Here is a 25473-nt window from a genome sequence, read left to right as displayed (position 1 = left end):
TAGACATCAAAACGACCAACAGTCCAATTAAGAAATGGGCTATAGAACTGAACAGAGAATTCTCAACAGAGGAAACTCAAATGACTGAAAGACATTTAAGGAATTGTTCAACACCCCTAATCATCAGGGAATACCACCTTACGCCTGTCAGAATGGCTAAGATCAAAAACACTGAACACACTTTATGCTGGAGAGGATGTGGAACTAGGGGAACTCTCCTCCACTGCTGATGGGAATGCAAGCTTGTACAACCATGTTGGAAATCAATATGGAGCTTTCTTAGAAAATTGGAAATCAATCTCCCCCAAGATCCAGCTATACCACTCTTGGGCATATACCCAAGAAATGCTCAATCATACCACAAGAGCACTTGCTGAGTTATGTTTATATCAGCATTGTTTGTAATAGCCAAAACCTGGAAACAACCTAGATGCCCTTCAATTGAAGAACAGATAAATAAATTGTGGCACATATACACAATGGAATACTACTCAGCAGAGAAAAACAATGACATCATCAGGTTTGCAGGCAAATGGATGGATCTAGGAAAAATCATCCTGAGTGAGGTAACCCAGACTCAGAAAGACAAATATGGTATGTACTCACTCATAGCAGGATACTAGATGTGGAACAAGGATGACTGGACTGCTACTCACATCACCAGGGAGGCTACCTGGAAAACAGGATCTCAAGAAAGACACGAGGATCACCCAATGATGGAGAAATGACTGAGATCTACATGAACAACCTGGACATGAGTGGGAGCAATGAAGGGCGAGGGTCGAGGGAAAGAGAGCGGAAGATCCCAGCTGGATCAAGAACAGAGAGGGAGAACAAGGAATAGGAGACCATGGTAAATGAAGACCACATGAGAAAAGGAAGAAACAAAGTGCTAAAGAGGCCCACAGAAATCCACAAAGATACCCCCACAAAAGACTGCTGACAATGGCCGAGAGACAGCCGAAACTGAACTACTCTGGTGATGGGATGGCCAAACACCCTAATAGTTGTGCCAGAAACCCCATCCAAGGACTGAGGAATCTAGATGCAGACAGCCACGGCTAGGCCCCAGGTGGAGCTCCGGGAGTCTAATTAGTGAGAAAGAGGAGGGTTTATATGAGCGAGAATTGTTGAAACCAAGGTTGGATAAAGCACAGGGACAAATAGCCAAAGGAATGGAAACACATGAACTATGAACCAAAGGCTGAGGGCCCCAACTGGAACAGGCCCTCTGAATAGGTGAGACAGTTGATTGGCTTGATATGTTTGGGAGGCATCTAGGCAGTGGTACCAGGTCCTGGGCTCATTGCATGAATTAGCTGTTTGAAACCTGGGACTTATGCAGGGACGCTTGGCTCAATCAGGGAGGAGGGGACTGGACCTGCCTGGACTGAGTCTATCAGGCCGATCTCAGTCCTCAGTAGAGGCCTTGCTCTGGAGGAGGTGGGAATGGGGTGTAGGCTGGGGGGAAAGGGAGGGGGGCAGGAAGGGGAGAACAACGGAATCTGTGGCTGTTATGTAAAACTGAATAGTATTGTAAAATGAAATAAAAGACATACAAAAAAAAAAAGTAGTTACTATATCGTATCTAAAAGTTGACCTAGGCGTCAAAAATGAACTATACATCCAAGAAAGTGGTAAACACGTAATGTAACCCAACTACTATATTCTAGGAATGCAGCACGGAACTTCTATATAAAAAATAAACTTGGGGTCAGGGAAATAGCTCAGCAGGTCCTTGCCACACAAGTGGAAGGACCTGAGTTGGGATCCCCAGAACCCAAAAAAGCTTGATGTGGTACCACACATCCATAATCTCAGGATTCTTGTGGCAAGACTGAATGCAGAGACAAGAGAATCCCTGGAGGCTTGTGTTAGCTGGCCTAAGTATATGTAGCAAGAGACCCTGTCTAAAACACAGTAGAAGGAGAAGACATGGATGCACACATGCACACACATTTTTGTTTTAATGGAGTGGGAAGAGAAGGAGGAACAGAAAAAGAGGGAGGGTGTTCTAAACTCAAAATGGAGCCAATACAAATTGTTTCTTTCATTAAAATACCAGTGACAAAAGTATCCTCCTGAGACCTTGTCACAGCAAAATACAGAGGCCACCCCAGACAATTTTGGTGAGTAAAAGGGCAGGGGGCTGAGCACCAGGAACAAAGATTTGAACAAATGAGCGTTTGACAGAATGAAATACTTTTTGTTGAAGCGTACTTTTGTTTCACCTTTACTCACTCAGGCAAATGGCCTAATTCTCAAACAAGAGGTAGACATTCACAAACATTCTCAATACTATAGTAATTTCTTATATTACAAAAACTTAATACTCACAGACTTTCTAATATCTTTTGAAGATAAATCAATCAACTTCTTATTCATGGACCATTCTTCATCAGATTCCATTATGGCTTTCTAAGAAACAACCATGTGAAAAAAAAGAAATCAAGAGTAGCAAACACAAAGAGACAAGTTTTTGTGTTGTTTTGTTTTCTAGGTGAATGCAGGTTTCAGTACATAGGATAGACTGTCATTTTGAATGGGTGAAAGCCTTAATTAGAAGATTTAAAACTAGAACTACTTAATGTTTTGAAGCCCAACTTTTAGTCAGAGACAAAATTCTTTTTCTCTTAACTTTATAGTGACGAGCTCAACTTCATGGGACAAAAAGCCATCCTTGAGAAGATTAAGTAATTTAAGATAGAATATGATCTGTGAATGTAAAATTTCACAAATTTCCTTTTGCATTAATAGAAGTCTACTCAAATTCATTTAATTTTACTTTTCTTCTTCCAAACACCAAAGGAGTGTATATTATTTGTGGGTACCAAAAACTATTTCGGACTATAAAACTGGAAATAAACATGTTGAGAAAAATTACTCTCAAAACTAAAGTATACTTTTTTAAAAGTAGAGATAAAAATACATAGAAATGGAATTTTAAGACTTTCTAAGTTAACTAGTACAGGTATTATTTACAAAATAATCTTTTTTTACCTTACCATTGATGAAACAAGTTTTAAGGTGAAACTAACATTCAACTACATCCAATTTAAATATACCAGGTAGGCTGTTATTCCCTATACAACTGCATGAGGTCACCTTCCTAGAGTTATTATTTGGAATTCCTCATGGTAAAACAATGACTTCACTAAAGACATTAAAATATAAACTTTAAGTCATTATTCATAGCTTATTTATACTTCTTAGCACTCCCTGTTACACAAAAAGTTCAAAATTATTTATACAGAAATGTATTTAGATTATTTTATGCTTTTACTTCATTTTTTATATAAAATTTGGTATGGCTATATTAAAAAATGGCCGGGCGGTGGTTGCACACGCCTTTAATCCCAGCACTCGGGAGGCAGAGCCAGGCGGATCGCTGTGAGTTCGAGGCCAGCTTGGGCTACCAAGTGAGCTCCAGGAAAGGCGCAAAGCTACGCAGAGAAACCCTGTCTCGAAAAACCAAAAATAAATAAATAAATAAATAAATAAATAAATAAATAAATAAATAAATAAATAAATAATACATTAGTACAAATATATTCTCCCTAAAATGAATATAAAAAAAAATAAGAATGTACACAAAAACTACTTATAAATACCTTAAAATAGATGGGAGCCATATCACCCACTTCCCTTGGGAGAGGGATACACTCATAAATCATATGATACTGCTTCTTCATGCCCATATTAGTCTCTAAAAAGATACAATCCAATCCTTTATCTTCAAACATCTTTACCAATGATTTCTTAAACATCTAGAGGAGGGGGAAAAAGATGACAGAAATATATTCAGAACTTCTCCACATTCACAAAAGTTTTTAATCTCATAACCACTGGTTAAAGGAAATAATATGAGATGGTCAATTGAATTAAGAGCAAAACTTTCTTCAAGTTCAACATAAAAGGTACTATATAACTTGGATCTTTCTCATTTGCAATTTGTGGTTGTTCAAGTATGCTTTTATGAAATTATCTTATATTTTCTGCCAAACATAAGATCCAATGTCCATTACAGTGTTATCAGGTACTTAAAAAGAAAATTATTGAAAAAGAACTCCTGCACTTTCAAACAATATTTTGTGTTAAGTCAAATCACTGAATGTCATGTTCATGTGCTCACTTCCTCGTGGACTGAAAAATTGTCTTATCCAACTTGAGATTTTTTTTACCACTTATTTTAATTCCTCACAGAAATATATAATATACACACAAGATTCTTGTAATTGAATGCCTTTTGCACTGCATTTTATTCTACGTTAAATCAGTTTTTTGTAAATTTTTAAATGCACCTCAGAAAAGTCCTGTAATAATCCTGAAGGTCAGATTTCCATACTTTCCACCTTAAATTACCTAGTGTTACTAGCACTTCCAAAAAATTTTTTCACATCAAAAATAACTTCTCTGTGTTGCTAATTATGCTTGGCCTTTGACACAACAACATAATTGACCCATAAACTCTGGGAGTATCAAACTTAGAAAAAGTAAAGGCATAAGAGACTGCATTTCATAAAATGCAGGCAAATCTGTCTTTTGGCATCGTTTTCCACATTCTGCAAAAACTAGTATATACTGTCATCTCTTTTGAAGTCTTATCTATAGTTTCTAACTTGAGTCCTCTGAAACCTCTACTCAGCTGAAAGCACTTAAAATGCTTTCTTTCTTGGTCATTATGAGGTCTTGAAATAATTCAGCAACAATTTAACCCATGCTGTGCCTTTCAATCTTTCAAGGAATCAGCCATAAAACCATGTAACTGACTCATATAACTGACTTCAAAGCCAGAGTATGCTATCAAGGGAACCAAGAAGAAATAGAAGCTAGTTTGGCAGCACAATCACCACAGCCAGAGGGCAAACAGTAACTGCTGCCTATAAATCTCTGACTCCACATATTTTCATTCTTAGAAACTTTTTTTTGCTATAATTTAATAAGAATGATGAACGTAAGATGCAAAAAGCACTAATTAGAAACCTAATTAATTTTTAAAGTAATTACTTTGTCAGTTTACTTAGTAAACAAAAGATTTCAAAACAAGGAGAATGTGAGGAAATAAAAGTAGTGAGAGATGACAATCTATAGACACCTACAAACTGTCAAGTAAAGGTATCAAACCAGTTTGAATTTATCATAATAATTTGCAAAACCTCTTCATGAACTTTGCAGACAATGAGCATGACAGTACTGACCTGAATCTCCTCCCAGATATCTTCATCCAACATGGTAGCTGCTTGAAGGTGCTGCAGAGGGACTATGAGGCAGTGGCCCTCAGTAAGAGATTGGAAGTTGGGTAAACATAAATAAACCTAGGGGCAAATTCCAATGGTGATGTGTTATTTAGTCATGGCTATAACAGAGAAGACTACAGTAGTGAAATCAGAAGTATTGAAAAAGGCAGACTTGCTTGTAAGAACTAGTCTTATTTTAATATTCTCAAAGATGCTATTTACATTTAAAATATCGTGGAAATGGCTTCTAATAAACTGTAATTTAGAACATAAGTCTCAGTTTTCATTGATAGACATTAAAAACAGATTCCCAAGAAAGCACAAGAACAAATGTCACTTGATCTTTTATCTAAGGGACATTTTATCTGAAAACAATACAGTTTTTGAAAAATAAAAAGACAAAATGTAAATCTTATGAATGGAAGTTCCTGGAAGAACTGCACCTTGTGCTGTTTAAAGCTAATAGACTAACCAGAGATCCAGCTGTTGTGGAGTCTGAAGTGCTGCAAATCAGGGTAACTTGGTTCTTGATTTATTTTTCAAAAACTGTATTGTTTTCTTTGAGAATAAACCATCTTTGTTCCTTTGTGAGGAAAGCTGTTTTCTTTTGTTGACAGTCTAAATTATGTGGAACAATCAGGCAATTTCTCTTGTTATGGGAAAAAACTGAATTAACCTAGCTAAGGGAAAGAAAATGAGTCCAGGATAGCTTTACCTCTCTGGTTAGATTCTATTTATTTACATATACGAATCACCTATAAACCATAGCTACTTTTCTATTACATACAATGAAGTACTCATATGTATATGAATGATAAGAAAGACAATATGAATGTTTCCCAAACTATTAATTCTTGAAACCAGAACTTTTTCATTTAGCCTCAGCCACCCATTCTCACTTAATCCATTCCAGTCTTTTTATTTTTAAACAGGGATTTTCTGTGTGCTCCTGGCAGTCCTGGAACTTTCTGTAGACCATGCTGGCCTCCAGCTGAGATCTGTTTGTCTCAGCCTTCAGAGGGCTGGGATTAAAGGAGAGCCACTCCAGATTTGTTTCTTTTCTTTCTTCTTTCTTCTTTCTTCTTCCTTCTTCCTCTTTCCTCCTCCTCCCTCCTCCTCCTCCTCCTCCTCCTCCTCCTCCTTCTTTTTTTTTGTTCCCAGTCAAGGCTTTTCATTCACTGCTGCCTCAGAGAGAACTTCTAATACATATTTTCAAAATAACACTTTCCATGATTTTGTCCCTCACTTTATGACAATATCCTTCTGAACCAAGATATGTTTAATTTGTTTATTACTTGTCAACAGAACAAAGCTTCAGAAGTGCTAGAGCACTTGCCTAGGTGGAGCCCTGTGGGAGCCCGTTCCGGGGTTCCTCGTGGCTTTACCCAGCAGGTCCGAATAGAGGATGATCAGGACCACGGGCCTGAGTGCAGGTGTCTGAGATGGCCTGCACTTGGCTGTGCTGGGGGAGGAGGTCTTTTGCTCCACCCCTTGGCGTCTCTATAAAAACCCTGGACCAGAGACAGTCGGGGCCCGTTGGAATAGGTTCCAGGCCCTCTCGAGGCTATCCTTTATTTTCTATCTGTTTATCTCCGCAAGATTCTCCGCTATAAATCCTTCTATCTAATATTTCCTGCTGCTCGCACTCAAGAAAACTCTGGGAAGCTGTGGGGGTGGTGGGTAAACGCCCCACAGAGCCCTAGATTCAAAACTCAATTACCACCCCCCCCCAAAAAAAACCTTTAAATGAATACATCTTTAAATTTTTTTTTTAAATCTACCTGACTCTTTACTTTTCCACAACAATCAGAATTTGGCACCTATCTGTGGTGATAAACTGTGTACCCCAATAAAGCTTACCTGGGGATCAGAGGACAGAGCCAGCCACTAAATTAGTATATGTGCTGCTGAAGCGAGCACCAGCCACTAAATTAGACATAGAGGTCAGGCAGTGGTAGCACAGACCTTTATTTAATACTATCACTCGGAAGGCAGAGATTCGTCTGGATCTCTGTGAGTTCAAGGCTACACTGGGCTACATGAGAGAAACAGAACCAGGCAGTGGTGACACATGCCGTTAATTCCAAGAAGTAATATGGCAGGATCCCAGAAATGTTTTTAAGGCATGAGGACACAGGAACTTACTCTCTAAAGATTAGGCTGAGGATTGTGCAGAGGTAAGCTAGCAGCTGTTCTCCTTCTCTGATGTTTCAGCACCCCCCCCCCAATATAGGGCTCTGGGTTTTTTATTATAAGACCTTTTCAGATTAGTGTTACACCTATCACATCCACAAACTAATTGCACAATGTAATATAGTCATCAACACAAATTTATTGAATAACTGACTCTGACACACTATGAAGATAAGATGCTTGGAATACAATGGTGAGCAAAGGTTATTTCTGCATTCCTGAAGCTGAAATACTTAGGGGAAAACCTAATCAACAAGACAAAGTAACTTCAATAGGTTTTCAAACTCTGACACAGTCTATGAGAAATCAAATATAGTCTATGAGGAAGTAAGTAAAGAAATGAAAGCTGCTTTAGACTAAGACTCTGAGGGGAGATTTTAACGCTGAGTTCAATTCAATCATTAGATTAGCCAGAATTTGATTCTCAACAGAACAGAGTCACCTACAACATGGGGTGAAAACAATGAAACACTGATATATGGTCTATCAAAAAACCCGAAGAACTATGGTAACTTAGAGAACAAAAACATTTGAAAAATTAGAGTAAGTAAAAACTTTTAAAAATTTTCTAAAAATCTGAAGAGCTAGAAAAATCTGTATATACGAACTGACCTTTACCTTGCATGAATGCTTTATTTCTTACCTTCACACCGATGGCAACAATAAGGTGCTTGGGGAACTGAGAGCTGTCAAAACAGTACAGACACTTGGCCATCTGTGTGGCAAGACTCTGGTGCTCTGCAATTGCTTTCCTCCTCTGGCTCTCTTCCTTTTCACCAAGATGTTCTTTTTCAGCTGCTTTGGAGACAAACATGTCATCCAGAGTATAATGGTCTCCATCTGGTTTTCCCATGAACTGAAAAATCAAAACAATAATAGCAGAAGACAGAGGTGGTAGTTAATATTTCATTGAATAAAATGGCATCCTAAAGTCCTATCTGTAAGCAATATGATACAACCTGCAATTTTTTTTTAATGATGAGAATTAAGCTTGAGGTTAAAAAAAAAAAAACAAAACAAAACTAATCCATCTATCATTACTGAGGCCACCAAAAACATTATCACAGCTAAAGTCAATGAATCTTTACTAATTCACACCATTTAATTACTTTTCTACTACTATGATATGGAAACCATTATGTTCATTTAAGCTGAAAGGAAACAAAAATGCAGGTTAAGCTACTTGAAAACTCAGCATAAACAATATATAAAAATTCATTATTGCTCTGCTTGTTCTCTACTTCTCTAACCTTTTCCCAACATTTGGACAGACACAAAACACAAATTTTATGTCCTTATATAAAATCCCTAAAGAGCACTATATTATGTACAAGGCCAAATACAAACTCTGCTATAGCCTAGAAAATGCGCGCGCGCACACACACACACACACAAACACACACACACACACACACGTAGCAATTAGAAGCTGCCAAAATAACCACAGTAAAATTCTATCTCCTAACTTTCACCTTGAGCTAGCTATGAAGTATTTCTGTACTCTCTCAATTCCTTTTTTTTTTTTTACAATGATCACAATATTATCTGTCTTCTTACTTACAACACATGCTGGTACAAGGTAAAGACTCATATTGTAAAGCACCAGTTCTCATAACAAAGCGTTTCATAATCTAGCATCAATAACCTCTCCTAACACATCTGGCCACACCTATTCACTCTCTATATTCTAGCAATCATTAGCCTTCCAAGGCACTGCTGCTTTTCAACTTGCACATGCTCTCTGATGAATACTCTCCATTTTTTATGTTTCAACTGTTTAGATTCAGTTGTTACCCCCAGAAAGAAATTTCCTCCCATATTCAAGCCCCTCAGAAATATTACCATCAATCTCATAATGACTACAGTGTTAAGTATTCATTGGCTTGTTTTTCCTTTTCCTAAATTAGTTTCTACTCAATCTACTAGCCTCTCCCCACCACCACCCCCAAAAAATTACTTGAAAAATCACCAAATATAAGGCAATAACAAGATACTTGGATTTGGGAAGAATTTTAGAAACAAGTTAAAGACGGAATAGTAAGTAAAAGGATATTTCTAATTAAAGATTATAAAAGATAAAAAATGCTGGTCACTAATGCTTTAATTCTAGCTCATGGAAAGCAGAGGCAGGTGGATCTCTGAGTTCAAGGATAACCTGACCAACACAGTGAGTTTCAAGTCAGCCTGGGTTACATGGTGAGAACCAGTCTCTAAAAGAAAAAGAAAAAAGCCACTTCAAAACACAAAATTCCTAAAATTCATGTGCCTAGTAACAGAATTTCAAAATACACAATGCAAAAATTCAATGGTACTGCAGGAGAAATATAATACACAACTAAGAGATTTAAACATCACTTTATAATTGCTGGGATAAGTAAAGAATCAGGAGACACAATGGAGACTTTAACAGGCTATGAACCAATATGATCTAATTAACACTAACAGAAGTCTCATTTGGCAAGAGAGTGAATGGTTTTCCAAATGTGCAGAATGTTCACCAAGACAGATGACATTCTGGGCTATTAAGAATTCTCAATCACTTTAAAGACTCTAGAATGTAATCAGAAATGTCTTTGGAATCACTGCCAAGTTCCAAGACAACAAGGAACACATTTTTCTTGTTTTTGTAAGAGTCTCACTGTGTAGCTCAAGCTGTTCTTGAACTCCTGATCCTCTTGTCTGAGCCTTCTAATTACTGAGATTATAGGTGTGGACCAAAACATGTAGCCACATTTGTCTAACAACTGAGCTAAAGGGTGCCTGGCATATATATGAGATTCTTCCCCTCAAGAACCCAATCTCTAAAGTATATCATCAACATACTATAAATATATTTTACAAAACAGAAGAGTTAGAAGAAAATGAAATTTCTTCTAGAATAAATAAACCAAACAGTATGAAGTTATTTTACTAAAAGGAGTAGAGACTTAGTGGGGGTTTGTTTTATCTACAGTATACTAAAACAATAGACTACATGTTTCCATATATAAAATCATGTCCCTATTAAATATAGTGCACCGTTCATATATTATTAAATAAGATACTTATTTTCTGTATATGAAAGACAGTATTTCCGTGCCTTATAAAAGTTAAGTACATGCTGCCAATTTTCTCTCATTTATTTCTGGTTTTTGAACTGATTCTGTCATAGACTAGCAAGTGAGGATTATTCACCAACAGAACTGAAACATGGTTCCATTTATCTGAGAACAGCATTTACAATGCCCTCCTCCTACACATCGAATCTGGACTTCTTCCTATTATCTTTGGGTGTGCTTGAAAATATTCTTTTCAGTCATATATGCTTCTTCTACAACTTTATGCCTATAATACTGCCATATTTGGCATCAATAAACAACATTTAAGTGAGTATTAACAATTATAAAATATCTTATACTTAAGAAGGAAAAGCCACTGAAGTATTAGAGAAGTGTAGTTAAAAAAGGAAAACGGTAGGAAAATATAGTTTAGACAAAACATTAAAGGAAGACAACTACATTACAATTTAAAACAGTACACCATACATCTTAGAACTTGGAGAACCTCTATATGGCAAATATCAGAAAAACGTGCAAAATTGAGTACAAAAATTAAAAGAAAGATTTTCACACTACACAAGGTACCATACAAATACAATGAAGTCTTTATTAAAAGGTCAATGACATTTCGGTAAAAGCAGAACACATGAAAAATGAAATCTGCTTTGTTCTGATAATAGACAGAAGAACTCACAGCTTAAGGACTCCCAGACTAGGATACACATTGAGGCTCTGTGTCAACACAAACAAACAAAAAAACAACCAACAACAAATTACCATCCTACAAATCCCATGGATTCTCAATGGACACAAACAGCTAAAGTAATCCTGAAATGCAAAAGTGCAGGTATGGAGATCTTACATTTGTTGATGTTAAAACTTGCTATGAACTACAGCAATTAAAAAATGCAGTAATGGCACAAACACATACACACAGACCAATGGGGCAGAATATGGAGCCCAGAAATTAAAACACACATACATGGTCAATCAAATACATGTATACATGGCCAAATGATTTCGGATAACAGTACCAAAATTATTCAGTGTGAAAATGATAGTTTTAAATAAATGGTTTTATCAATGGAATTTTATACAGCTGTGAAGAAAAATGAAATCATGACATTTACAAGAAAGTAAATACAACTGAAGATCATGTTAAATGCAATAAGCAAGAGTCAGAAAGACACTGATTGTTTTCTCTTATAAAGAGCACTTAGATTTAAAAGTGTGTGTGTAGCCGGGCGGTGGTGGCGCACGCCTTTAATCCCAGCACTTGGGAGGCAGAGGCAGGCGGATCTCTGTGAGTTCGAGGCCAGCCTGGGCTACCAAGTGAGTTCCAGGAAAGGCACCAAAACTACACAGAGAAACCCTGTCTTGAAAAACCAAAAAAAAAAAAAAAAAAGTGTGTGTGTGTGTGTGTGTGTGTGTGTGTGTGTGTGTGTGTGTGTAAGTCATAAGACTAAAAGGAGACCAGAGAGGGGAGAAATGTCTCTTAAGGGAGAGGAACATATGGAACACATGTAATAAAGTAGAAAGTACAGCTATCTGAGGAGAGAAAAGGAACCAGAGAGCAGTACAAAGCAACAGGGGCATAGGAGAAGGCAGTATGGGAAGAGAATGAACACAAAGTATAATGACATATCTGTATGAAAAATGCCATAATGAAACCCATTACTCTGTATGTCAATTGCAAATGTTAACAAAAAGGAGGGGAAAACGAATTCCAAAATTTTAGATGCAATATTTTTGAAAAATTGTTTTTAGGAGCCCAATATTGAAATGTAAAACAAATAAATTTGGAATTTTATCTTACACCATACACAAAAATGAATTCAAAATTAAACAAAAATATAAGCATAAACTCTAAACCCTGGGGCTGGATATGTGGTTCTGAGCTTAAGAGCATTGGCTGCTCTTGGACATAGGTTGGAACCATAGGTTCTGATTCCAGAATCCACACTGTAGCTCACAACCATCTGTACCTCACATTCTAGGGTATGCTATACCTTCCTGTGACCTCTGTAGGCATGAGGCACACTACATCCATGTAGGCAAAACACTGCATAAAAGTAATAAATCTAAAAAAATACCTAAAACTTTCAAATTCTTTGTGGGAGCCCACAGTGACTCAGTTTCCCACAGGGACTCAGTTTGAATCTGATGTCTACTCTGACCCAAAAGAGTTCAAAGCTTGCTTTCTCTAGTCTCTTCAGAAGCTATGAGAAAGCTCTGATAAAGTTCCTAGGAAAAGTATAGGGGCTGGGAGAAAGTCCTGATTAGCTTGTGGGAAAGAATGTTATCTAGCTAATGTTCAATTCTAAGCAGGGTGCTGATGTCACCAGGTGGCACATGTTTGAGATCATGAAAAAGCCTGTTGCTTGATTCAAGGACAGGCTAGACTGCCTGTGTTGTGCTTTGTTCTACTTTTGCCTTTCAGTTTGTGTACAATCTGGCTGTGAAATAAACTCAGGGCTTGCTTGGTATTGACCAGAAGCCCTCCCAACACTGATTTTCTGTCTCTGTCTATTCTTCTGTCTCTGTTTTTTCCTCAGCCTCATGCCCAACTCAGCTACCCTAGTTGGCTGGCTCTGACAATTCTTACAAGAAGCATGTAGTTTAAATAAAAATGACCTCCATAAGTGTACAGGTGGTGACTCTATTAGGAAGTGTGGCCTTATTGGAGTAGGTGTGGCTTTGTTGGAGGAAACACATCGCTAAGAGCTGGCTTGGAGATCTTAAATGTTCAAGCCAGTTCTAGTGTGACATTCACTTCTGCTATCTGCTGATCTGGACATAGAACTCTCAGCTCCTTCTCCAGCACCATGTCTGTATGCAAGCTGTCATGTGTCCTGCCAAGACAATAATGGACTAAATCTCTGAAACTAGAAGCCAACCTCAGTTAAATAGTTTCCTTTATGAGAGTTGCCTTGGTTGTTGCACCCAAAGGTCTGATGTCTCCAAGGGACCACCCTGTATCCAAGCATGAAAGCCTCATTTTAAGGAAAAACCCCTCCTCTTCCTCTCTCTCTCTCCCACGCACCCCCCCCTCCATTCCCATAAGGTGTGTACACCTTCGCTTTCCCTCCCTTCTGTCTCCCTCTTTCCCATCTTTCTCTTCATCTCTCTATTATAATAAACTCTCTCCATGTGGATGCAGTGCTTGGTGTGAGTGACTGCTCCACACACCTCTGCCTGCCACTGCATCTGCCTGCCATGTTTCCCTGCACTCATGGGATACCCTGGTCCTGCCAGCTGGGGTCCCCCATGCGATATATTGTAACAGGGCGTCTAGGGGAATTCCAACTCTATATAGTTACAACCTCAAGATTGGTGTTTACTTCAGGTTAGAGATGCTTGGTTTAAACAGAATGGAGAGTTGCAGCTGCAAGAAAATTGCCATATCCTCTAGCAATTTATGTTATTGCATCTATGTTACCAGTAGACACATTTCCTCTGATAGTTAGACATTCCATTTTTATCTGCAGGAAACTCATTCCCTCTGACAGCTATGGTATACAATCTACAACAGTAGTAAACCCACAGGATGGTACTTTGTTTATTATGCCAGTTATGTTATATCATATCCTTTAGGTTATGGCAGGAAGTGTCTGGAACTTGATTTTATGCAGCTCCGAATTGTCTGGGTCTAGGGGCAGAGGGGCAAGTTTTTTTTTGTTTTTTTTTTTTTTTTTACAATAATTTGTCCAAGGGCCTGCTGCTCCCTGTCTGACCCTTCTCTAAGATGGCTACAACCCTATCATCCTCTGAGTGGTCATTGTGTCTCTTCACAGCAACAGAAACCCTAACTAAAACAGAAGTTGGTACCAGGGACTCAGGTATTGCTGTGATAGGCCTGACCATGTTTTTGTCTGGAGGAATTTGAACTTTGGTAATTTGGGTTAAAAAGCAGCAGAATACTTTAAGCACTGCTCAATGGGCATACCAGTAGGAGGATGATAGACAGTGGTCCTAAAGGTGATTTGAACTGTGAGGTACTGACTCAAAAGGTTTCAAAGGAGAAGAATATCAGTATGTGGCCTTGATACCATTCTTGTGATATTTCTTAATTGGACTGTTGGTCGTTTTGATGTCTAATTTCTTGAGTTCCTTATATATTCTGGATATCAGTCCTCTGTCAGATATGGGGTTGGTGAAGACCTTTTCCCATTCTGTAGGCTGTCACTTTCTTTGCCTTGTTGACTGTATCCTTTGCTCTACAAAAGCTTCTCAGTTTCAAGAGGTCCCATTGATTGATTGTTTCTCTCAGTGTCTGTGCTACTGGTGTTATATTTAGGAAGTGATCTCCTATGCCAATGCATTCAAGACTGCTTCCTACTTTCTCTTCTAGCAGGTTCAGAGTAGCTGGATTTGAACCAATAGCTGAGGGGCCCCCAACTGGATCAGGCCCTCTGAATGGGTGAAGCAGTTGATTGGCTTGATCTGTTTGGGAGGCATCTAGGCAGTGAGACCAGGTCCTGTGCTCATTGCATGAGTTGGCTGTTTGAAACCTGGGGCTTTACGCAGGGTCGCTTGGCTCGGCCTGGGAGGAAGGGACTGGACCTGCCTGGACTGAGTCTACCAGGTTGATCTCAGTCCTGGGAAAGGCTTTGCCCTGGAGGAGGTGGGAATGGGGAGTGGGCTGAGGGAAAGAGGAGAGGGCGGAAGGGAGGAGAACAAGGGAATCCACGGCTGATATGTAGAACTGAATTGTATTGTAAAATAAAAAAAAAAAAAAAGCTTGGAGGTGGGGTATGGTGGTACACACCTTTAATCCCAGCACTCCAGAGGCAGAGGCAGGCAGATCTCTGAACCTGAGGCCAGCCTGGTCTGCAGAGCAAGTTTCAAAACAGACAAGCTTAGGCAGTGAAGGAAACTATAGAAAACAGAAAGCTGGTGAAGATGTAATTGTACACTGGGGCCATGTTCCAGCCCTAGGACGAAGCATAACTTGGCACCTTCAGCCACATGTTTCTAGCTTATGAGTCAAGGATAGAAGAAAGGAGTTATGGAATCTGCCTCTGAGGCCAGGCATGTATCAGGCATGTACCTGAATGAAGGCCTAGAGAGTGTGAAGTTGTGAAGGTGAAGCATGGACTGCCTTGGAGACCCCAAGATGTTAAGAGATGCCAGAGCTGTGGGACCCTGTGGAAGCCCACAACTGACTTAGTTTCCCCCTTTGATTCTAAAGTCTATTCTGAGTCAACAGAGTTCACACTTGCTTGCTCCAGGGCTGTGAGAAAGTCCTGATTAGCCCACAGGAAGGAACACACTATCTAGCTAGATGCAAGCTGCTGATGCCAGCTGGAAGTACATCAAGATAGAAAATGACACTCCCTGCTCCTTGACGCAAGGCAGGATACATAGTGGTTGAATGCCTGTGTGTGCATTGTTCTACCTCTGTCCTTCAAAACTGTATATAAGCTGGCTGTGAAATAAACAAGGGACTGTCCAGTATTGACTGGCAGTCCTCTTGACTCTTATCTGTCCTCTTCATTGTCCCTACAATCCACACGCCGCTACCCAGCTACCAGTTGAGTGTCAGACAGGACATTTGCCCAGGAGTGCTACTAACAGGGAGTGGAACCTGCCCAAGAGAAAGAAGTTATAGTCAACAAAGATGAAAAAGATGGAGCTCTGAAGAAAGTTTGGACATCAGACATGGAGATGTAGAATTTAGAGTTTGCCCAGCTAGTTTTCAGTTTTGTTTTGGTCCAGCATTTTCTCACTGTGCTCCCTTTCCTCCATTTTAGAATGGTAATGTATATCTTGTGCTATTATATGTTGGATGTATGTGATCTTTTTTCCTTTTGATTTTACAGGGGTTAAAGTTAAGAGATTGCATGAGTCTCAAAAAAGACTTTGGACTTTTAAACAAGTTTGAAACTGTTACAGACTATGGGGTCTTTTGAAGTTGGACTAAATGAATTTGGCATGATGATATTGTTATGAGCTTATGGTGATGGAGTGGAATAAAAAGGGCCCCTGTAAGCTCATAGGGTGTGGCACTATTAGGAGGTGTGGTCTTGGAGTAGGTGTGGCTTTGTTGGAAGAAGTGTATCACTTGGGGCCAGGTTTTGAGGTCTCAAATGCTCAAGCCACACCCAGTGAAAAAGACCACTTTCTGCTGATGCTGCTGATCTTGGTGTAAAACTTTCAGATCCTTCTCCAGTACCATGTCTGCCTGCAGACCACCATGCTCTCCACCATGATGATAATGGACTAAACTTTTGAAACTATGAGCCATCCCCACTAAATGTTTTCCATTATAAGAGTTTCTGTGGTCATGGTTTCTCTTCACAGGATTATCAACAGAGGAAAATGAACTGAAGCCCAATGTCCACAAAAGCATCCAAGCTTATGACTCTGCTCTCAAGGCAAAATGATAATCAAATCTCAGCCAGCAACTACTGCAGGCAAACCCTGGACACCCACTGGCCACATCAACCAGGGAATCAACCTTCTTTCACCACTCCACCCCTCAGTCTCAGTCACCAATGACCAAGTCAGACTCTCCCTGGAAACCCACCTGCCACACGGGCAGTTAATGAGGCAGGAGATCTTTACTCTCCCTCCTGTTCTCCAATTTCAAGCCCCCAGTCTCATTCCCAGCTTTGTATCAGACCACCTGCTGCAGCATCTCCTTCCACTCTATCACCATTCCTAAAGGTCTATGCAGATCTTTTTGGCCCACCCAGATTTCCTCCAACTTGTGGAACCTCTCAGCAAACCCCCAACCCACCTACTTCTAAGCCCATCTCCCTTCAAGCTTGTCAGCTCCCAATACCAAAACATATTATACCCAGAAACCCCAGTGGCCATATCTGGTAGGATCTCAAAAACATTCTTTCCCAGGCAACCCACAGCTACCACATTCCCTTCAGAAAAAGAGGGGAACATATACCTACCCAATCAAAGACAAGGCCATATATCAGTACACAGCATTCATTATAAGGGGTTGGGGATTTAGCTCAGTGGTAGAATTCCAAACCTAGATGACTAGAGGCCAGTGTAAAAACCCAATCAGTAACAGCCAGGACAATAAGTCTCCACCAGAAACTAGCAATCCTACATTCATAGGCCCTGACAAATGCAACACAGCTGAAGCACAAGATGAGGACTTCAAAATAGCTATTCTGACATAGTTCAAGGTCCTTAAAGAGACAAGATCATGATGGGAAGACACACAGAGATGACTGGCCATACTAGTGGAAGCCCATGAACTGTGGACTGGTGGCTGTGGAGCCCCCATGGGACTGGACTAGGCCCTCTGGATATGGAAGATGGTTGTTTGGCTCAATCTGTTTGGGGGGCACCAAGGCAGGGGGATCGGGATCTGTCCCTGGTCTATGGGCATGCTTCTGGAATCCGGTGCCTGTGGTGTGACACCTTGCACAGTCTTGGTGCAGTGGGAAGGGGCTTGGACCTGCCTAGGTTCAGTGTGCTGTGCTCTGCTGACTCCCCATGGGAGACCTCAATTTTGGGGATGTGGGGTTACGGGGTAGCTTTGGAAAGAGGGCTGAGGGATGGGGAGGGAGGTCGGGCGGGGGGGGGGTTGTGGATAGTATGTGGAGTGAGTAGAAAATTTCTTAATAAAGAAAAATGAAAAAAACAGCATAAATAAGTCTATTAATGAACTATATGAAAACAGAAATAGTGGAATAAAAAAAGAAAACAGTTCAAGACATGAAAATAGAAATTGAATCAATCACGAAAACCCAAACTAAGGAAAAACTAGAAATGAAAAATTTAGGAACTCAAACAGGATTTCAGAGGTAGCTTATCAACAGAATACAAGAGTTGGAAGAGAGGCACTCAAAACAAGATAGAAGATATGGATACCTTGGTTAAAGGAAACAACAGCTCTAAAAAAAAAAAATACAGGAACAAAACATTCAGGAATCCAGGGAACTATGAAAAGACCAAATCTATAAATAATAGGAATAGATAAAGGAGAAGAAACCCACGTCAAAGAAAGAGAAAATCTTTTCAACAAAATCATAGAAGACAATTTCCCTAACCTGAAGAAAAGGGTGTCTATTAAGGTACAAGAAGCTTATAGACACCAAATACACAAGACCAGAAAGAGATTCCCCACAGCACATAATAATCAAAACACTAAAAGTACAGAAAAAAGAAAGAATATTAAAAACTGCAAGAGAAAAAGACCAAATAACATATAAATTCTGACCTAGTAGAATTACACCTGATTTTTCAATGGAGACTCTAAAACATAGAAGAGTTTGAAAAGATGTTCAATAGACTCTAAGAGATCATAGAAGATAGCTGAGACTATTATACCCAGCAAAACTTTCTATTAGAATAGATGAGAAAAGAAAGATATTCTATAATAAAACTAAATTTAAGCAGTTTCTAGCTATAAATCCAGCCTACAGAAGGAGCTAGAGGGAAAACTTGAACCTGAAAAGGTTAACCACATCCAAGAAAACACAAGGAATAAATAATCTTACATCAGCAAATCAAATACAGACTAACAGACTGGATTTGAAAACATAACCCATTTGTATGCAACATTCAAGAAACCCACCTTAAAATCAAAAACAGACATCACCTCAGGGTAAAAGGATAGAGATAGATATTCCAAGCAAAAGGACCACAGAAGTAAGTCAGCATAATAGCCATTTTAATACCTGACAAATAAATTTCAAACCAAAACTAATCAGAAGAGATAGGGCAGGACACTACATACTCAAAGAAAAAAAATCACTAAGGGAATATTGTAATTCTAAATATCTATGCACCAAACACAAGGGCACCCAAGTTCATTAAGGAAACACTACTACAGCTTAAATTACATAGTGACCCTCACACAGTGATCATGGGTATCTTCAACATCCCACTTATAGCAATACACAGGTCATCCAGACAGTCAAGTAAACAGAGAAATGTTGGAGCTAACTGATGTCATAGAACAAATAAACCTAAAAATATTTATAGAACATTTCACCCAAACACAAAAGAAAATATCTTCTCAGCACCTCATGGAACTTTGTCCAAAACTGAGCACATACTCAGCCACAAAGAAAGTTTCAACAGATACAAGAAAATTGAAATAACATCTTGAATCCTATCAGACCACCATGGATAAAAGCTGAATATCAGCAACAGAAACAACAGAAATTTTACCCACTCATGGAAAATGGACAACTCTCCATTGAATGAAAAATGGGTCAAGAGAGAAATAAAGAAAGAAGAAATTAAAGATTTTCTAGAATCAAATAAAAATGAAAACACAACATACTCAAACTTTTGGGACACAATTAAGACTATTCTTAGAGGCTAATTCACAGGACTAGATGACTACATAAAAAATTGGAGCTATCTCATGCTAATAACTTAACAGCACATCTGAAATCTCTAGAATAAAAAGAAAGAATAACACCAAAAAGAAATCAAACTCAATACTGAAAACAATATAATGGAAGGAAACAACAACAAAATAATACAAAGATTTAAAGAAACAAAAAATTTATTCTCTGAGACAATTGACTGACAATGCCATAGCGAAATTAACTAAAAGCCAGACAGAGAATATCTAAATTAACAAAAGCCACCTGGCAAAATATAGATTAATAGAAATGGGTTGAATTAAGTTATAAGAGCTAGTTAATAATGAACCTGTGCCATAAGCCATACAGTTTGTAATTAATATAAGCCTCTGCATATTCACTTTAAAAGCGGCTACAGGACTGAGGGTGGGAGAGATTTGTCTGGAGAAACCTTCAGTAACCTTTTTTATTTTTGTTCTATTTTATGTATATGGTATTTGCTTGTATGCATGTCTGTGTACCACACGTATTTCTTTGAGGCTATGAGAGGACAGCTGATGCCCTTGAGTCTGAAGTTACAGATGGTTTTGAGCTGCTGTGAGGTGCTGGGAATCAAACCCAATACTCTTAACTGCTGGTCCATCTCTCCAGTCCCGAGAGTTTATTTATAAAGAATGCTGGGGTCAATATAACGCATTTTAAGGAAGATCAAAGCATACAAAACTTATCCCCAAATACCAATAAATGATGCATGCAAACTGGTCAAAGGTAATTTAATGTAGGCAGCAATCAACAATTATTTAATATAAGTTATTTAAAGTGGAGTACTGTTTAATGAAAAAGTTGGCCTGGGAGTTAACAGTTGAAGCTTATGATATTGCAGTCTGCCACTCAAGAACTTCAAGAACTAGGAAAGTCACCAAACATTGCACATGCCATTTAGCTCATTGAGGTTCATTTTTCCCTTTTGTAAACATGAAAGGTTAAATAAGAATAGTATGGTTCAGGTGGTGTTCTATGTTCTCAAAGGAACATAATACACCCATTAGAATAGAAACCACAATAAGCACATTGGTTTATATACAATAGGAAAACAAGCAGATATTCCTTTTTCTAGATTTTTTCTGCCATTCATGTCCTGTTTTAAGTAATTACATAGAACTTCTTTAGAAAAACAAAACATAAAACTAAGAGATATAAAAGGATATTTTAGAAACAATAATCATGCTCCTCCCCTGTGGCCTCACCAACCATCCCCTATGGCACAAGCGACCACCAGAGCCATACACACCCCAAACCCTGTGCTGATTAGTAAGAGGTAAAGCCCTGATCTCTGAACGGGACAGCTCAGCTCATTAACTCCTAGGCCCCGGGGGCACTCCAGGGATGGGGTAGCAGCTTCCTCCCCTGCCCCCCATTAACCATCTCTTGCAGCACCAGCAACCACCAAAGCCATACACCATCCCTATACTGATTAACAAGAGGTAAGGCCCTGATCCTGCACCTCCTGCACCTATAGGGAAGAAGAGCAACCTGGAGCTCCAACCTGTACAGATTAAAGGAAGAAATAGGTAGACAGTAGTGTAAGAACACATTAAACAACATAAACAGCAATATGGCACCACCAGAACCTAGTGATCCTACAACAGCAAGATCTGAACTACCCAAAACAGATGATCCAGAAGAAAACAACCTTAAAAATAACTTTATCAATATGACAGAGGTTCTAAAAGAAATGAAAAATTCCCTTAAAGAAATGGAGGAAAACAAACAAAAAATCGGAAGAAATCAAAAAACCCCTTAAAGAAAATCAAGAAACACAAGAAAAAAACAATCAAACAGGTGAAAGAAACAGTTGAAGACTTGAAAATTGAAATTAAAGTAATAAAGAAAACAAAAACTGAGGAAATTCAGAAAATGGAAAATCTGAGTAAACAAACAGGAACTACAGATGCAAGCATAATCAACAAAATACAAGAGAATGAAAAGATAATCTCAATTGTTGAGGACATGGTAGAAGAAATAGATTCATCAGTCAAAGAAAATGTTAAATCCAGCAAAATTTTAAGACAAAACATCCAAGAAATTTGGGATACCATAAAAAAAGAAAAACAAACCTAAGACTAATAGGGATGGAAAGAGGAGAAGAATTTCAGCTCAAAGGCACAAGAGTATATATTCAACAAAATCATAGAAGAAAACTTTCCCAACCTAAAAAAAGACATGCCTAAGAAGGTACAAGAAGCTTACAGAACACCAAATAAACTGAATCACAAATAAAAGTCCCCTTGACACATGCTAAATATACAGAATAAAGAAAGAATATTAAGAACAGTAAAGGAAAAATTCAAGTAACATATAAAGGCAGACCTGCCAGAATTATACCCGACTTCTCAATGGAAACTCTGAAAGCTTGAAGGTTCTGGACAGACGTTCTGCAGAAATTAAGAGACCGCAGATGCCAGCCCTGACTACAACATCCAGCAATGCTTTCAATCACCATAGATAGATAAAACAAGATAGTCCGTGACAAAACCAGATTTAAACACTACATATAAACATCCACAAATACAGCCCTACAGAAAGTACTAAAAGTAAAACTTCAACCCAAGGAAGTTAGCTGCAACCACTAAAACACAGGCAATAGATAACCCCACACCAGCAAATCCCCAATAACAAGAGTTAACAAGCACTAGTCATTAATATCTGTCAATATCAATAGACAGACCAGGTCTCTAGTCCCTAGGCCCAGAGGCGGACATTCCATGCCCCTCCTTCTGTCTACTGGAGCCCCAAGGACCAGGCAGCTGCCTCTTTCCCCACCCCCTCTCCAAGCCAAACATCCCCTGTGACACCAGTGATCACCGGAGCCATAAGCCCACACTGTACCAATTGGGAATAGCTGCTCCCTGAGACAGAGCCCACCAGTACCTATTGGACTAAGAGCTGCTCCCTGAGACACAGAGTCCATTGGCACGGAATGGACTAAGAGCCCCGATTAAACCAAGAGCTCCCATAGGACCAAGAGAGGCTCCCTCAGACACAGACAAGGCTTGCACTAAGTAGAGGAAAAGATAGGTAGACACCAGTACAAAAATACAGTCAACAAAATGAATACCAGTACAGCACCATCAGAACCTATTGATTCAAGATCAACAAGACCTGAGGATCCCAATATAGAAGAAGCAAAAAAAAAAAAAAAAAAAAAAAAAGACTTTAAGAAGACAATAGAGGCCTCTAAAGATGAAATGAAAAATTGCCTTAAAGAAATTGAGGAAAAGACAAACAAAAACTTGGAAGAAATTAAAGAAAGCCAAGAAAAGAGAGAGAGAGAGAGAGAGAGAGAGAGAGAGAGAGAGAGAGAGAGAGAGAGAGGGAGGGAGGGAGGGAGGGAGGGAGGGAGGGAGGAAGGAAGGAAGGAAGGAAGGAAGGAAGGAAGGAAGGAAGGAAGGAAGGAAGGAAGGAAGGAAGAGCAACCAAACAGGTGAAGGAAACAGTTTGTGACTTGAATACTGAAATAGAGGCAATAAAGAAGACACAAACTGAAGGAACGCTGAAAATGGAAAATCTGAGTAAATGAACAGGAACTACAGATGCAAGCATAACTGTGGTGGCAATCTAATTGTACTGAAATGTGATTTTGATTGTATGTTAATAAATAAAGTTGCCCGGGGGTCAGAGCTATTAGAGTCATAGCAAGAGTGTGGCGGTGGTGGCACACGCCTTTAATCCCATAGATCTCTGTGTGTTCAGGGATAAAGCCAGCATTGGAGACATATGCCTTTAAGACCTAGGGGGCTGTACATTCAGACAGTGACGAGGCAGTCACGTGTTTGGGTTTACAACCAATGAGAAGGCAGAACAAAATACTATAAATAGACGAACAGACAGGAAATAGGTCTCTTTCGGGAAGTTGGGACACCGCAGGCGGAAGGGTGAGATTTTAGCTCTGAGCTCTGACCTCTCGGCTTTCTCTTTTACATTGTTTCTGTGTTTCTTATTTAATAAGACGGTTGGTTACATCAACAAAAAGAGGTTTCTGGGCTACACGCTGCCTTGATAGAAGCATAGACCCACTATTTCTGAGAGTTGATGGCTCCCAGAGCTGGCGGAAAACGTACCACCCCCATGTTGGGAAGCTGAAGTGGGCGGAGCCAGCAGCCACAGCGCCATTTCAGGCTTAAAAGGCTGCAGTTTAAAGCAATAGGCTGAAGGTAATATAAAAAATAAGCCATGTAAAGATGGCTACCACACAGAGAATCTGGATTATATTCTCTTTGATATTCGTAACTGAAGAAAAACATTTGATTGCAAAAGCTGTTGAGTTATGCCAAAATGTGTATTTTAAAGGTACCTTGACTTCAAAATTTGGCTATAAGGATATGTTGCTTTGGAAAAGAGGCTCTGCTTTTGTTTCTACAGAAAGCCAGAGGCTACAGATTTGTTCCAGATTAAGATACATCAGGTTTGACCAGCCAAGACCACCTGAAAGGTCTCTGATGACACCATGGCCCAGATGATCCAACATCCAGAATCGTTTCAAGGCAACTGGCTCAGATGATACAGCCTCATGGACTACTCCATGATCCTAAAATTTTCTTTGTGCCCCCATAAGATACAGCGCCCCTCCAGCAGGAAGTAGTAAGAGAAGCTATGCCCAAATTCCCAAATATACCAAGCTGGCTTTGCGATGTGTAAAAGTTAAACCCTTCCTTTTTAAAAAAAGAAAAGGGGAAGTGCTGTGGGATGGGCTGTATGTCAAATCTGTTTCTCTGATTGGTCAATAAATAAAACATTGATGGCCAGTGACCAGGCAGGAAGTAGGTTGCTAGGCAGGAAGTAGGTGGGACAAGGAGAGAGGAGAATTCTGGGAAGCAGAAGGCTGAGGGGAGAGACACTGCAGCCACCGCCAGGACAAGCAGCATGTAAAGACTCTAGTAAGCCACCAGCCATGTGGCAAGGTATCGATTTATAGAAATGGGTTAATTTAAGATAAAAGAACAGTTAGCAAGAAGCCTGCCACGGCCATACAGTTTGTAAGCAATATAAGTCTCTGTGTTTACTTGGTTGGGTCTGAGCGGCTGTGGGACTGGCGGGTGACAGAGATTTGTCCTGACTGTGGGCAAGGCAGGAAAACTCTAGCTACATATAACCAACAGAATGCAAAAGATGGAAGAGAGAATCTCTGGCATTGAAAATACGATAGAGGAAATAAGTCTCGTCAGTCCAAGAAAATACTAAAGCCCACAAAGTCATAACACAAAATATCCTGGAAATTTGGGACACCAAGAAAAGACCAAACCTAAGAATAAAAGGGATAAAAGGAAAAGAATACCAACTCAAAGGCACAGAAAATACATTCAATAAAATCATAGAAGACTACTTCCCCAACCTAAAGAAGGAAAAACCTATAAAGATACAAGACCCTTACAGAACACCAAATAGAGTGGATCCAAAGAAAAAGTCCCCTCGTCACATAATAATCAAACCACTAAACATACAGAATAAAGAAAAAATATTAGGAGGTGAAAAGAAAAAAGGCCAAGTAACATATAAAGGTAGACACATGACTTTTCAATGGAGACTCTGAAAGCCAGAAGGTCCTGGACAGATGTTATGCAGGCACTAAGAGACCATGGATGCCAACCAAGACTATTATACCCAGCAAAATTCTCAATCACCATAGACAGAGTAAACAAAATATTCTACAATAAA

General features: G+C 39.2%; 1 protein-coding gene across 2 annotated transcripts in view; it reads right to left on the bottom strand.

Annotated features, from left to right (window-relative positions):
- The window catches only part of Cwf19l2 (CWF19 like cell cycle control factor 2), a 102523-nt gene that overhangs the window by 12836 nt on the left and 64214 nt on the right, over positions 1 to 25473 (bottom strand). The window contains exons 13-16 of one of the 2 annotated variants that reach the window (XR_013052591.1): positions 8074 to 8286; positions 5199 to 5315; positions 3612 to 3767; positions 607 to 2418 (exon numbers count right to left, since the gene is read on the bottom strand). Coding sequence is in view for 1 of the 2 variants with exons in the window: in XM_006992011.4 (XP_006992073.1) it covers positions 2338 to 2418; positions 3612 to 3767; positions 5199 to 5315; positions 8074 to 8286 (567 nt within the window). In the remaining variant the exon portion in view is untranslated. The remainder of the gene's footprint in view (positions 1 to 606; positions 2419 to 3611; positions 3768 to 5198; positions 5316 to 8073; positions 8287 to 25473) is intronic. The other variant, XM_006992011.4, reaches the window with a different exon arrangement.

This window comes from Peromyscus maniculatus, chromosome 7, assembly GCF_049852395.1.
Source record: "Peromyscus maniculatus bairdii isolate BWxNUB_F1_BW_parent chromosome 7, HU_Pman_BW_mat_3.1, whole genome shotgun sequence".
In the NCBI taxonomy this organism is placed as follows: Eukaryota; Metazoa; Chordata; class Mammalia; order Rodentia; family Cricetidae; genus Peromyscus; species Peromyscus maniculatus.
The sequence above is the reverse complement of the archived record's forward strand: the minus strand, read 5'-3'. Positions and strand labels throughout refer to the sequence as shown.